The sequence below is a fragment of the Mugil cephalus genome, chromosome 21 (genome assembly GCF_022458985.1).
Source record: "Mugil cephalus isolate CIBA_MC_2020 chromosome 21, CIBA_Mcephalus_1.1, whole genome shotgun sequence".
In the NCBI taxonomy this organism is placed as follows: Eukaryota; Metazoa; Chordata; class Actinopteri; order Mugiliformes; family Mugilidae; genus Mugil; species Mugil cephalus.
Window position 1 is genome coordinate 3,785,238 of NC_061790.1, and position 16,215 is coordinate 3,801,452.

At 41.9% G+C, this 16,215-nt stretch overlaps 1 protein-coding gene across 4 annotated transcripts in view; it reads left to right on the forward strand.

The window, feature by feature from the left end:
* The first annotated feature begins 1,986 nt into the window (after positions 1–1,986).
* The window catches only part of ryr3 (ryanodine receptor 3), a 106,171-nt gene continuing 91,942 nt past the window's right edge, over positions 1,987–16,215 (forward strand). For all 4 annotated transcript variants that reach the window (XM_047574441.1, XM_047574444.1, XM_047574442.1 and 1 more), the window contains exon 1: positions 1,987–2,148. In XM_047574441.1, coding sequence (XP_047430397.1) covers positions 2,101–2,148 — 48 coding nt within the window. In that variant the 5' untranslated portion in view covers positions 1,987–2,100. The remainder of the gene's footprint in view (positions 2,149–16,215) is intronic.

Consider the following 16,215-nt stretch of genomic DNA (forward strand, 5'->3'; position numbering starts at 1 on the left):
TCGGAGAGGTCGAGGAGATTTAGATTTCCCACCGATTCTCCTGTAAGGACAACTTTCAAAGTTAACAAACAGACGGTGAAAAGCTGCATTGAATTGTTGTTTAAGCTCCTTTTATGCTTCATTTATTTGAGATCAGTGCTAAAAAAATTAAAAAAAAAGCGGTTGAACTTTTGTTTGAGTTGAATTACATTAGTACAACACAAAAACAAAAGTCTAGCAACATAAATTCTACTTATTAATGCAAACATTTAACATTTTGTAACTTCTGGTAGGTTAAATATAACAAATCCATCATGTGCTGGGTCATTTAATTGATAATTCATCACCAGTTTGTATGTTTTATTTTCCTAATTCCACTACGATTAGTTTCCTTTTGAGAAAACTCTGAGAAATCCAGTCACTTCTCGCGAGTTAAGGCTGCGTGTATAATCTCTGCATTAACCTGGATCGTGTAAGTCACATCTGCCTTGCAGAGGCAGTACTGGTCACCATGTAGGTCACCCGTCCACCACGCTGAGCTGCACACCGGTCAGCATGTGTCCACCGGACTAATCTGACTCCTGGCCAGCTGTCTGCGGTGGATTTGCAAGATAAATTAACAGCTGTTGGTGGCAACGAAAGCACAACAGTGACACCTTTATGGACAAATGAGCAAAAAGAAGAGGAGAAGATGACCAGACAATACAATGTGTAAATATATATCAGTGCAATCTGAGGTCCCTGTTATATGTATAAGCAGGTTGTGTGCGGCAAAAAAAAGGGACACTGCTATGGCATCTCTTCTCAAAATAGACAGAGATGAAATACTCAAAACCATGAACATGGGACTCAACTAAAATATCTGAAGTGATTTAAGGCAATTGAACGTAGAACCCATTATGTATTTATATATAAAAACTAGAATTGGAAAAATTGGAAAATGCAATGTACATTTAAACTGCAAGTTCCCTCGATGGCCACTAGAGGTCAGTCATGTCTAGCTAGCAAACGTGAAACGGCACCTGTTCCTCCTCCCATGCATCTGAGTAATGTTTTATAGGCTTTTATTTCAATTCAAAGTGAGTTTAAAAGCAAAATAAATATCTGAGCATTTTTTTGTTTTGTTTTTTTAGGAGCTATTTATTTAATTTGTACCAGCATAGTGTCATGTAAAGCGCATGAGTGGAAATATTTTACACCAAGATGACCTTTAAGTACAACTTACTGCTTCTATAAAGCTTCTAACAAAGAAACAATGCAGTTTATGTATCAGATTAGCAACATTTTAAAAGTTCACATTATGTCAATATCAATCTTAATCCCAAACGGCATCTAATATAAAGGATAGACGATTAGACATTTGATTTAAAGACAGATAACAACAAGAATCTGACTTTCATTCATAGATATGAACCATAGGCAAGTTGTCAGGTGTCTCTAGCAAATATGCAATTAAACAATCCACTGAGTATTAATAATATGCAATTGGTATTGATGGAATTTGAATCAGCGTGCAGCACGAGGAGACTGGAAAGAAATGGACGTTCCTCTTAAGTGAAATCACACCTGTCTGCAGACTTTGGAGTTCTCGGTGTCAGGGGTGTGAATGTGAGTGGACACGGGTGAGGGAAGGTGAGTTGGGCCACGCTGCGGGGAGCCATTCACAACTTTACATTCTGGAGTCAGAGCACGCGTCACTGTCAGTCAGGAAAACTGCTGAATCAGCTGGCAAAGAGGGTTTGACTGCAAACATTTTCATAAGTATTTACCGCCCATCACCATCATCATCATCATCTTCGGCTGCAGCAGCATCACTACAGGGAGCACGTCCCCTGATGGCCCGGCGTCTTTGGTCCGCACTGCTGCTGCTGCTGCTGGCGTCGGGGCGCAGGGAGGAGGAGGAGGAGGAGGAGGAGGAGGGGGAGGAAGAAGGGTGGATGAGGGGGTAGATAGGTAGGAGAAGAGAGGAGAGGCGAGTAGAGGAGGAGGGGGGGCTCCGCCGGGCTGCCCTATATGGCTGTGGATGAGCTCTATGCTAATATCGGCTTGAGAGGCACAGCATCGCGTTTCTGCCGGCAGTCAGCGGTGGCTTCCAGAGTCTGAGCAGGCTCCTTCACAGCCATGGCTGAGGGCGGAGAAGGGGAAGATGAGATCCAGTTCTTGCGAACTGTAAGTAAAGATAATTTCATCGGTGCGTGCTGGATGAACCGTCTCCAAGCGTGCGCCTTCCTTTTCGCCAATTAACGCTTTCAGACGCTGTCACGCCACTTAAGAAAAAATCTACGAATCACGCACCCAAGTTGGATTATAGTAGAAGTTTTTTTTTTTTACTCATTTATTCATCTTTTTAAATAAATGCACTGTCAGCGTTTACGTGTTGCTTTTGCATGATTGATGGCTGTGGTGGAAGTTGCCGCAGGTTGCAGGCTGCACTCCGCGGCCACGGCGCACCTGTCGACAGGACTCTTGATGTGGAGAATGTCAATGAGACTCCAGCCTGCAGGTGCAAGGGCACACAAAAAAAAAAAAAAAAAACGACTGAACGCTGACTTGTCAAATCATAACGCACTCCAGCTGCAGATTTCGTCCTTCGTCGCTCTTTAGATGCGTCTGTTTTGCTCGGGGACGACTTGTGCAGAAACGTACATACGTGAACATGAATGCAGGAATGCGTGTATTCTTCTCCTCGGAGAAAGGAGTTCCAATAAGTTGTGCTCACACGCAAGCCTCCCTCTGCGATGACTGTTTTAGCTGTTTGACGCAGATTGCTTACGGTGTCTCTGCTCCGTGCGGTTATGCACAGCAGTTATCCTTGTAAACGATATGACAGCTTGTATGTTGGTGTGTTGGGAATATCTATGCGGTGGCTTTATCGGCGACTTCTCCCCTCGTACCCTGGCGTCTGTGACCGTGGTGTTGCATGAAAAGCAGCGAGATTTAAGCCACGTACTTCTTGATTGCACATGAGTGGATTTAGTTGTTTTTTGGACGTGTATACTTGGTTTAAATTGTTAAATGTGCGTTTAGCCTTGAAGATTTTTTTAAAAAAAACTTTTCTCATGTCTGGAAACTTAATATGTTGGTTGGAGTCTGTTGCTGTCTAAAAGGGAAACTCGATGTGATTTGTGATGACAAGGACTAAAAATTAGTCTGGGCTATAATTTTTCCAAACAAGTCTTTTATGGTTTAGAAAATGCTTTTGCTTATGTGGGTCATCGTTTTCTTGAAGTAACTATTGATTTCCATTAATTTGTGTGTCGTATAAAAACCCACTGCACTTCAAACTTGTTAAATTGTGCAATCTAAGTTTGCATTCTTTGTCACAAACTGCAAAATTATACTTAAAGTGTGCCTGTTTACTGTGAAATATTAGACTGGGTTAATATTTTTTATACATAAATAAAGGGAAATCAATGGCTGCTTGAAATTGTAGGAAAATATGCTTAAAATTGTTCATGTAAAGGCCTTTACGGAGGCAAAATGATCAAAACAGAAACAGGATATTCAGACAGTTTGTCACTTTAATCTGGGTCATGCCCCCAAACTCCTTTAATCCCATTGACGCAACTTGATAGCAACTCTCATTTGACCCTCTTTGACTGGTAAACACCCACATCTTTTAAACTCCACGCAGCCGAGCATCAAGACCCTTTTACTTTTACTTGTTGGTTATATTTCTCAAGTGTCTCAGGAAACCTTATACGTCTCTGCAGCTCCAATTAATCTCAACAGATAAAACTTTTCTTTTAATGTTGAGACTTAATTTGTTGGTTGGAATCAGCTGCTGTCAAAAACAGACATTCAGTAAGATTCATTACAAAGACTAAAATGACTCCTCTTTGACGTAACGTAGTAGTTTTACAAAGAATTTTAAAATGTGCATTTGCATGACATTATTTTGTTGAAGCAATCATTGACTTCCATTAATCTGTGTATGATTGCACTTCAAATTTGTAGTAATGGCAGTAAGATATCCAGATTTTAGTTGCTGTAATTCGAGTCAAACTCAAAAAGATCTTTCAGTCCCAGTGATGCAACTTGATAACACGTCTCCTTGACTGGTGAAATGTCCACAACTTTATAACTCCACGCGGCCACATATCTAGTGGACATTTAGATGAGTCAGGTGACGTCAATGGGGTTATTTTCCCTGACTGTGCTCTACTTCTCATCAGCTTATGTGTCTTCATTTGCAATATCGATGACAACCTCAATGAAGTAAAACAAACTATTTGAAGACACATTAAGTAAAGTGAGACCCTCTTTCCATTGACTCCCGTCTTGTTTATGGCTTTGAGATGTTGGTATGTACACGATGTTTAATCCATACGTAAGCCCCTTAAGAGGCCGACAGGCTGGTTGTTAGATGGAGGAGAGACCTTGTCCTCAACAGCTCCTACTATTTGTGATGCCAGTGATATGCTGACCCACGCCTCTCGGATTCAACTGTCTCGAAAGGCATCTGAGCTATGTGATGACAACGGCGATTCGAGAGAGGGGGGTTTCCCCAGAGCTCCACAGAGCCTTGTTATCAAACCTCTGTGGTGAGAGAAACGTGCTTCCACAGGAAGCCCTAGAATACGAGTGCTAATTGAGGGACGCCACTTTACGGAGTGTTGAACATTATGGAATAAGCCGGTGTACGAGTGGCGAGGAGTCGCAAGCTCTAGCTTTGCTCCTGTATTTGAAGGAAAGTAGTTGCAGGAAGTCTCCAATGGCTTTTGCTTGGTCAAAAGTGAAGTGTAATAATAGTTTGAGGCGGTGACAGAGGTCCAGACATTGTGATTCAGTTTCAGCATGCATTTGGTGAGAGCTTCTCTGTCAAAGGTGGAGACAGCAGTCCCTTCTGTAACTTTATACGACCACACTCGAGCTTTCTCCCAGGTCTGACTCTCTTATGAAGATGACTCTCTCAGCTTAAGATTTAGATCAGGATCAAGGCTTGTTTGGTGTCATTCTTCACTGAACACATACAGGGCAGCTGGTAGGTTTATCTTATCAGAAAAGGGGTAAGAGTTGAGCTGATTTGTAAGCCAAACTGAAGATATAAAAGCTGTAACAGTGAGTTACAGTGAATATTAGTATGAGAAATATTTCTTTTTCCATATAACACAAGGTCTTAATAGCTGTTTCTTTATCAGCTGGTGGGGTGACGGCCTTTTGTCTGGGACAAGCAGCTTTAGCCTTTATTACAAACACGTACAAATATAGCTACCCAGAACTGCAGGCTCATCCATGGCAGGTCAGTTAACGGGGCCATTACAGATGTGTGGCCAGTCCCCACTGGGTCTGTGGCTGGAGAGAGATCCCCTGTGATGACGTAATGAATGCAGCCAAGTCTGTTAATGCAGCCTAAGCAGCATGTGTTGCAATATTTCATCAACCTCGGAGGAGGAGCTGTGAATAGTTAGCGTGTATATCGTCATCATTTACAGGATTTTCACCTTTAAAATACATTTCTTGGAACAATTAAACGTTCTTCTGGGGAGTCTTTGTCAACAGGTCAGTTTTATTAACTACGGCGTTGTGGCTAATAAAGTCGGTGAAGGATATAGTACTTGTCATTTCAGTTGGAACAAAATCAAAATATCTCAGAACTGGGCACTGCCATCTCGTATTGGTGATGAAATTTGCAACCGGAGCCTGCATAGCGGTTACTGGTTTTTGTAGCCATGTTGTCGAGGACACAACCTTTTAAATTCACATTGCTTGACGTCACAGTCTTGACTCTGTTGTGTGCCACGCACTGGTTGTGCTCTTAGCTTTCTTGCTAGCCTTAGCCTAAGGTCTCCCAAAATATGAATTAGCACAGTTTTAACAACTAATTTTGTGGATTGAAACATTATATGATTAAGGAAAAGATCAGTCCTTTGACATTCAGGAGCTTCCGCAACTGTATAATGTTGGTATAATCGAAAAAAAAAAAAGTTTTTAGCATCACATACTCAGAAATATGGTGGATGTAAGTTACTTTAGGTTATGGAAGTAAACCTGGTTCTCTGAAATATGATATGGGAGAAATATGAGGTACATTGAAGCAAATACAAATGCTTTTATTAGCTCTTGGCCACATTCTGACTTAAAGTTGGAAAATCATCTTTCCTACAATCCAATCCTGAATGCTCTTGAACAGCTGTCAATCATGAAGCACTGCTTTACTATATTTTTAGGGACCCGTCCTGGCAAGAAATGAGAATACGGATTTTATTGACACTTATCTGACGTCAAAGACCAATTGTTAGATAGATTTTTATCATTAAGTCACATGAGAGCAGAATGCTACATAAAGTCTGGTGGGATTTTGCTAATGTTTAATTGAGGCTTTCCTTTTATAAATAGTCGGTTTGTACCTGATAAGAGTATGAGCTTTTTTATAACTCATATTGTTCAGATGAGCTGCTGTTACACCTTTAAAAACAAGGTGCTCGAGGCTTGCAGCGCACCCGTAGCTCCTCTGGGCTTATTTGGAGTTTATGTTGTTCTGGACGCCTTCTGCATACCAAGGCAAGGACTCTGGGGGTTTAAATTTAGCCTTTTTAAAGATGATGCTTCCACAGCACATACAGCTCTGCTCGCCTGGCACTAAACCACACCAGGGGCAGTGCTTCAACCCGGGGCAGCGCAAGACCAATGACACTTTAACACCATTTTTATAGGGATAAAGTAGCGTTTATAAATCAAATGCTTAATGCCACACAGTGATATATGACTTTTTCTGAAGCTTAACATGTCAAAGTAACAAGTGTCACTAGACATTTAAGGTGGGTTAGAAGTTGGTTTATTTTAACTTAGATCTGTTAACCTCCTGAGACCCTGTGTCCTCATATGGGACGTAAAGTTTTAGGTTTTATTGCAGCTTGTTCTGCGTCATTTAAACCCATTGTCCTCATTAGTGGAAGCTTTAGTCTGCCATCTAGTGGCAGCAAAGGTTAAAACTTATTTATGTATGCTTATTAATGTTTCCATTTTTGCTAACTAACATTTGAGGACGTTGAGGACGATTCTGTAATTGCACAGCCAAGTTCAGGTATTAATAAACAGTTTTATATTTTGTCACACATTGGTGACTTTATTATAAAGTAAATAATGAAATAATCCAAGTGTCATACATACGAGGACATTGTTTTTATTCTTCAAAAACTACTACTTCTTGTTCAAAGATGATGCTTAGTTTATCTTACTAATCCCAAATACCTTGGAGAAATTAAAAATGCATACCACGTAAAAGCTTGGGTCTCAGGAAGTTAAAATTGGATATGTTGGTTGCTGATCGAAGGGAACTTTGCCCTTGCAAAGTTGGAGCGTCGTCCTTCGGCCTTTCGGAGCTTGATCTAAATTGAACAGGAAAGATTTCCTCTGCACTCATTGAGCAGGCCGTGGTGGCAAAGCAACAGTGTTTTCTCTGGCAGCTCCGGCCCTCTCCACTCATCAGTGCTGAAGGACAGCGAGGCCGTTCGCCACCCCCGTCATTTACACAACCTTGGCGTAACGGTGGCAGGACCTGAACGCCACTAACTCTGCCGCCATGCTTTAAATTCATGAATGAGAGGTGAGGGCTCTGGCTTGGGTGTCTGGCCCCGTTTAGCTGAATATTTGATTAATTGATCATATAAGATGGCACTTCTATAAATATTTCATGGGGAGTTCCTTGGAATTGCACTAGCATGAAGTTTTCTCTGTCATTCATTACTCTTATGTCTGCTAAAAAGCAGACACCCTTTGAATTATTCTGTCTCCAGCCTTAAACTGAGGTTGAACAGCTTATGTAACACCCATAAAACATGAAAGAGGCGAGACTCCCATCTTTTCAGCATGAGGACTTTAGGTGTGTCTCCACCAGCAGCTTTATGTAATTGTTACATATTGATTTGGACATTCATCACACATATACAGAAAGTCACTTGAACTACTCAGCCTATTTTTGCTGTCTCACAAATGATTAGAATGTCACAGATTTAATTATATAGCAAATAATATACAGTCACAATCAATAACTTGCTAAAATTCTTGGCTCTGAATGAGCTTGATCAACAATTAAATGTCAAATCACTTTAGATTTCATGTTCTTACCGATAATATAAATAAACGTGCCCCGTGTCTTGAATACACTGATCATTTTCTTTTTTTTTTTTTTTTAGCAGTAAAAGACTGTGCAGTAAGTTGCTGAGGTAGAGTTAGTGGTACTGTCTCAGCAGGAACAGCAGCAGCAGCGTGAGCGGACTCTCAACCCAAATAATTACCTTCATTAATCAGCAGAGGACAGAGTAAAGTGCAGCCGGTAAACCTCTTAGGGTTTTGAGTGTCCTTTAGGTCACTTGGCTCATTTTCTTTTAACGCCAACAAGGTTCAGGTTGTTGTTATGTCTTTGGCCTTAATGTTTTACCCTCTTAAAACCAGTTAGCATTGTAATTATTCCACCTTAAAGTCCCTGAAAATTATTTGCTTTTTTTCCTCCCTTGGTGGTAGGTGAAGTTGCGCCAGAAATTAAACTTCTTACAAGTGCAAGAATGATACCATAGGGGCAGAAAGGCTAGACTAAAACAGTAAAACAGCGTCAGCGAGATAACTACACAATTGGTAGTCCAAATCCCAAAGTTTCAGTTCGCTGGTGGACACTCAATGCTTTGGTTGCCTAGGTAACCCTTTTGCATAGCTTCCACGCCAAATGTTTCTGAACAAAACAAGCTGAGCATACAAATATATTGCCACATAGTTTAGCTGAGTTGGTTCTTCTTGCCGACACTGCTGCCTTTTGGGAAATAAAATCCTGTCAGTGCCTCACACGACCCACAGGATTCTTTATGGAGCTGTTGGCATGGCAACTGGTTGTCGCCATTATGTCACATCCTGTTTCTGTTGCGTCAAATAACGTTTCAGTGTTTTTAGTTTGGTCCAAGTCCCATCCACTAACATGGAGGGGGTGGAGCTTCTCACCTATACTGCAGCCTCCAGTCACCAGGGGGAGCTCTACTTGCTTTGGCTTCACTTTTTAAGAAGCAGTTCCGCTATTCATCTTTACAACGTCAGTGGTACGAACCACAGTGGTAGACAAGGTTTGACTTGTACCTAGGCGTGGGAAAAAATGTCGATGTGGCAATATATCAAGATATTTTTTTCTTCCGATACATTGTCGATTTTGAAAGCAAAAAAAAAAGTCACGCTTTGGGCCGATCCGCATCTCCACCACAAATTTTTCTGTACTAGTGCAATACATTGGAAATGGATCATTTGGATTCATATTGTTTTTTGACTCAATTTGTCCAATGAATTATCAATGTAATATTGCAATATATCGCAATATCATGATAATATCGCAATAATATATCGTATCATGACTCAAGTATTGTGATACGTATCGTATCATGAAGTCCTTCCCAATACCAGCCCCTACTTGTAGCTGTGTTTTGCATCAATCAGCTGTATAAGTAGCTTCCACTGGTTGTTGCTTTAATCGCGTCATCTAAAAGTTGAGATCAGTTCACCTGCCTGGGTTCTTTAGAGACTTTTTAGAGGCTCTCTGTCAGATGCCTTGCTCACAGGTGCCTTCCAGGAATAATCAAGAAGGAAGATCAAGCACTGAATCATTTCCGCACCCAATTTGTCACGTTTTCCTTGACGTGCTGATCCGATTTAAATAATTTTCTGTCACTGTGAAGAAACACGAATCTGTCAGTTCTGTGCTAATAATTCACTCATGTTCAGTTTTTTTTTTTTTTTTTCCCAATGACATCACAGAAAAAAACTGTTTCCATTTGTTCTGTGCACCCAGCCGTGGCAGCTGCAGTCAGGAGATGACACCATGAAACCGGATGGATGTGGAAACCATTTTCAGCCTTTGTAGTGAGGGAGGTTTACTTTGTTACAGGCGGCTGCTGATGCATTGCAAAACACTTTTTCCGCTTGCTGAATTTACCTGGTGTCATGTCCTCCGTTGACCCACAGCTGTTCAGGCTTCATGAGGAATGAAAATATGACCTCCGGGGACAGTACACGACTTAATACACTGTTGTTTTCTGAGGCTTTAAAGTAAAAATCATTGAACGACTGCATCAGATTTGACTCGTGGAGCGCTGACAGCGTGGACGGTAAAATCACTGATGTCCTGCGTCAGGAGCCGAGAGCTTAGAACGTCTTCACTTTACCTGATATCTGCACTTCTTCTCTTTCCCTTTTTCAGCACAGACACAGTCAGAGGCTTTTTACCGCTTCACACCTCACTAGACCTGGCCTGTGTCTGCTCTGTCTCATCAGGCAGGATGACAGACTTTAGCCACGTCGCTGACCGAAAGCCCGCCCCCCCCCCTCATTTCTCAGCTCTTCTGCTGAGGTGGACACCTCGGCCTTGCATGCACGGCGGCCTCTATTATTATTTGAAGCTGATCTGAAGCAATATGCATACAGACTAAGCCAAGAAAATCCAATTTGTTATGGGAACACCATATAAATCTTTGCAGTCTGTGATCCATGGCAGTGTACCGCGGGCTAAAACCTGCCTGACTGCTGCATTTTTTTTTTTTTTTCTTAGACGTAAGGTGCATTATTCATTTTGACCAATGATGTTAGACATAATGTACGTTCGCGTGTCTGTGCTTGAAGCATGGCCGTGATAGTATAATGTTGGATGCGTCTCCGGTGACAAATTTTAGACTTCTGGACTTGAAAGTGAGCAATGAAGACGTATTTTAAAATAAAGACATTCATCATCGAGGCTTAGTGGCAGGTGGTTCCAAAAATACCTTTGCGGTCCTTTCTGGGGGATACAAGATATTTCTGAAAACTCCAAGTCATAAACAACTGTATTTATTCGAATAAATGTGTTGGTAGTTTTAAAATAGATGTGCACAAATCCATAGTGTTTTAAAGGGAAAGCCCAGTTGTTTTAAGAGATAACTTTCGGTGAGTTTTGTTAGTAACTGGCTCAGTAATTTTTAGCTTATGGTGGGTGTGTAGGTAAAAGAAGCTATCAAAGCTCACTAGTCCTCACAAATCTTTGTCCTAGATCACACAACATGCGTGTGGCACACATTTTCTGTCCCCATGGAGTAGAGGCAGCGACTGAAAGGGAAATTGTTTTCTGCTCCAGCCACTTGCGCGACCTAGATGTAAATCAAACCTGGTCAAGTTCAGAGCCCTGACACGCCTTGTCAAGAGGAATGAATGGAATAAAAAGGACGTACTCCAGGAGTCACCTGTCAAACCTCAAGGGGTGACAACAGGGCAGGAATAGTAAGCGACTACACTGAACGCCAGAGAAACGTCGGAACCCATTGGATGTGAGGATTTTCTACTGAGGCAACACATACTGTATGTGTGTTCTGTTAAATGGTTTAAAGCATTACGGCAGCATCGGGTAAAGCCCAATAGGTGGTTTAGGCTTCTGCGTGAATTTGACATCCGCTCAGACACAACGTAGATCCTAACGTCGTAGCACCTCCCCAGAAATGGTAACTACACAACAGCAAGAGCTGTGATTGGTCCACTTGGTAGTAGCAGCGTGTTTCCATCTCAGCAATTGTCAAAGGGATTGTTTTAGATCAATAACGATGGAACGCATAGAGGTTCAGAGATGAAAACATTCGCATGACTCGACTTAAATTTCGGGCAGAAGTTTCAGGCGGCGTTGTTGAAGTGAAGCATGAAGTAGACACCAAGATTAACCCATTTAGTGAAAAAAGACACGGTGACAACTAGAATTTGGGTTTTTACAGAGCGGGCCAGAGTGACGAGTAGCATAAATGGCTCACACCGGTGTAGGCTACGTATGTTTGGTTGTATCGTCTATTCCTGCAGAGGCATAAAGTCCTTGCTTAAGAAAGCAAGACCCAAAACACTGAGTAGAACAGTTAAACTACTACTGCTGCTTGAATGATGAACTGTGGTGTCGATTTTTGCCAAAGTTTAAATTTGAAACCAGACTCCCTGTCTCCTACTCTCGCTACGTCACTATCTGCAAATAAGTTATCCGAGAGCAAATGAATGGCAGATTTTAATGGCAAAGACGGTCAGGTAACACATTTTGTAGGACTATATAAAAAAAACAAAGAAATCTGACTGTACTTGTTTTGAGTATTTGGATCAGAGAAGTTGCAGACGAAATCTTAAACTTCCCACCAGTGAAGAAGCATCTTCAGGAAAAGTCAAACAAGTCCAGTTTCCTTTGTCTTAGATAACTGAAAATTGATAAAGATTAATTAGATAATTGGAATAATGGAAACTGACAACTAGATGACAAAAGATACGACTTTTTACATCATTGTCTCCGCTGTTTGCATCGGTTTCCGCTTGATCTTTAAGTTTTATGTTTCACTGTAGCTGCATTTTGTCTGACTTCCTTTGCCATCGATAGCTTCTTCCCATTTTCTCCCCGTTTCCTAAAGCTCTGCCAGGTTTTTAAATTTTAACACGATGGCTGGAACATTGTGAATAATGACTTCATCATTTATAGAATGGTGCTTGTGGTTTACAACTCACTCAAAAATAGCACCGTGTACTTGGAAGACAGGAATCACAATCCACAGATAAGTCATCTTTTTAAATAAATTATTGTTTCTCATATCAGCAACTAGCATCAGTTCTCCCCTGTCCAGCTTATCAGGTTGTCGTCCTCACACATCTACACTGTATCTTCTTTGCTGTCCATGTTGTTAGCTAAGCTTCACTAAAAACACGTAGCTCAACCTGCACTTAGCACCCTGCCTGACATTTATGAGAAACACGACTCCCGGACAGGCACCGCAATTTGGACATACTACACACCGAGACAGTGTGAACAAGGAGAGAAATGTGCTGGTACTTTCATAATTCTCTCTATTTTCCAACTCCCCTGTCAGTCTACTTTTTTTTTTTTTTCTGCCTGTGTTGATCTGCACTGGGCATGTGCAAAGCATGCGCGTCAAAATAGCAGCGCTGAGGGATCGAACAGATTCACCTTTTCTCAAGTTCACATTGGTGGCAGTGCCGGGTGAGTTGTGGGAGTTTATTTGGCACACTGGAGCATCGGGAGTTCTCGGGTTTCCGTTAGTGGATGCATCGCGCTGCACACACACACACACACACACACACACACATACGTACACACCTGTTGCTGTCTGTTGACTCACACACAGGCTTCCTCGTTGAGTGACAAGAGCAAGAAAAAAATAGAAGAAAACTGAGTCTCTGGTGAAAAAAGAGCGAACATATTTAAAAATAGCAATCGGTCAATTGAGAACATCTCTTAATTTGTTAAAGTGGAGGCAATTTTCAGGATCAAAAAGCGCGATTGAGAGGCAGCAGGAGGGCGGGTGGAGCCGTGTTGGGAGACGACGGGGTCAAGTTCCCGCTGTACACTTGGAAGCTGGGTAACGCAGCCACCCAACCCTCACTTGCCTCCTCCTGCTGCAGGCCAGGGCCCTATACATAGTAATGATGCTGCTCTTTAGCTGTCTAGCAGATGGTCCCACTGCTGTCGCGAGGATCACTTTGCCTCGGATTCGCCAGATTCTCTGGCCGGGGATCAAGACAGGAGTGCAGAGACAGACAGAAACTGTCTTAAAGCGTCTTGGCCGTGGGCAGACGCGGTCATTAGTCTTTTTTGGAGATCGGATCATGGCGGTTGGATTTTTATGAGAGAACGCCGCGGTGTGCTCCACCTGTGATGGTGAAGCCTCGCATACGGCGTCTCCTGTGGTTGCGTTTACTTAGAACTACGTTGGCATTATCATCCGTTCTGCTCTTCCTCTTGTTGCTTCACACCGATCAGATGACGGGATGGCACTCGGTCTATGTGGCTCTCTGATCTCATTTCAACTCAGGCTTCTCCTGGGTCTGAAGTCGCATTATCAAAGCGGAGAAAGAAAGAAAATCTATTATGGTGCAGCTGCGCCTTTCAGTTTCGTTGTCCACTTTGAGCATTTTTACTTCCAGGCTGCTGCTTTTCTGCATTGACAAATTGTCCCTTGAATTCGGTTGGTAATGCAAGCCGCATATTCTCATAAATATAGTATGCCAGTAATGGTGCTAGGCCCTGCTGGTTTCATAATGCCAACAGAATGCCAAACAGCCGAATAGAAAGAGGCGTATTTACTCGATTTTTAAGAGGTGACAAGTCTTCGGTCATCCCGCGTCCATCTTGAGTTTCTGAATCTGTAGCCTGAAACAACAAACTGCGCTTCCTCTCGTCACACAGCGAAAAGGAAAAAAGTTGCGGCGGGGACTCTGGGCCCACAGCGGTGCCCTGTCGCTATCAGTAATCACCTCCACGAAGCCCACAGTTGGGTGTTTAAAATGCTGCTGGTGTGGACTGCTGTGCCAGCTGGGCCCCTCATTTACTTCGCCGTGACATTTAGCCCAACTGCGCTTCACTTTAATGGTGGAGGATAGTTTTTTATTTCACACGAAACCCAAACTGACCAAGAAGGAGCTTGGAAACAAGAACTTCTAACCCCTAATTTGTTTATTCATTGATTTTAGAGAGGTCTTCCTTAGCTGAAGTGGTAATAAGACTGATCACGGCTATGATGCTGGTTTACAGATCGTTGGTTTACTTCCTGTTGCCATATAAGATATATTTCACATATAACCTAATACTTTTTAGGAAGAGCTTAAATGAATAACCCGAATGGTTCTTTAAACAATATAAACATGCTAATTTGGTCTCTTTCAGAGTGTTAAATGACTAAATTAATATCAGCTTGTTAGAGAGCCAGCTGAACCATTTTCTCCTCTCTCCAACCTTTAACCTAAGCCAATTAGCTGTGTACGTAGCATATAGAAACAGACTGTTCATTGAATGGTTGGCTGAGGTCCACTGGGTGTAAACCGGTGTACCATCCAGTCAGCACTTTAGATTTTTTTAACACCTCCCACATGCAGAGCACAGAAAGACACAGACTCTTTAGGCCTGCTACAAATGTTTACACCAACGACTAGTATTCCACTAATAGTGACAATAATAGCCCAAAAGCCTCAAACAGAGCAGAGTAGCCCAACCAGAAATATCAGAGTCTAATAATTACGTAGATGTCTGATCCGATAATTTTCTTCTGGTTGGAATAAATGCATCGTCTTGCATGTTGGAGGCAATGTTGGAAAAGGATGGGGCATGTTACACCAAAATCTATGGTAATTATTGTTAGCCTAATTTTGGGAAAATAAGAAAAAACACATTTTTTAGCAAACACATTGGTATCTGTATTGATATTTTAACAGGAACATGTCTTCCCCCTCCCCACTAGGTGGTGTGATATGTGTCTTTTCACTGGGTTAATACGGCCCCCTTTCTGGTTGACCTATTACATCATATAACAACAACTGGATTCATTCACGCAGCAGACCGGCATTTCAAACAACAACAAGATGGATAATAGTTCATCTTTTATTTAATCTTGTACGTAATGTGCGCACTTCTTATGGTGCAGATAAGATGCTTTTTGGATGTTTTTGTTCCAGGGTCATACGCCAGTGCAGTGGTTGTGGAGCATGCGCGTTGTCTAGTTAAACTCTGATTAAGGTGTATACATGATTTCCAATGGCATTATTTGGGCGTCTTAAACAGATAAGGAAAACTCCCATATTAGGCGGAGTAACGTGTTTACATTCACTTAAATTGTCCAGTTAAAGTCGGATTAAGGCAATAATTGGCTTTTATTCATGTGCATGTAAACCTAGTGAGTGGCGATATAAAGATGGACGGACTGCTCCTCAAAAGTGCAACCAAAGCATGTTGAGCTCCCCCTGGTGTCTTGCTGCAGTATAAGTCATAAGCTCCACCTCCTCCAAGATAATGGATGGAACTTGGGCCAAACTAAAACACTTTTTTAAGGATAGTTTTTGTCATTTTAATATATTACTGGCACAAACTGTTGTGTCCATTTTACTGATAAGCTGTGGGAGTGGGGTAAAAAAATAATGAGTACAGTGTATAATCCAACATCTACTTGTAACTGGTTGAGGTAGAGTAGAGATGGTGTCGCCTGTATCCCCGCGAAAATAGCTTCAGTTTGCCCAGTACAAGGAAGTGGGGGCAAGTTTTCCATATTTAAATATAGTCTGAGTCAGACACATGATCTGAGGGCTGCTGAGCTGAATTGGTTTGCAATAAAGTGAGTTTAATTAATTGCAGGACTATCCAATATCCAATACACGATGGGGTATTTTCTCTGTATCAGCTCAAACATGCACCATAATGAAATCCATATACCGATAAGAATCGAGTCTGGCTATGACAGGGTAAACATCTGCTGAAAGGAAATGAAA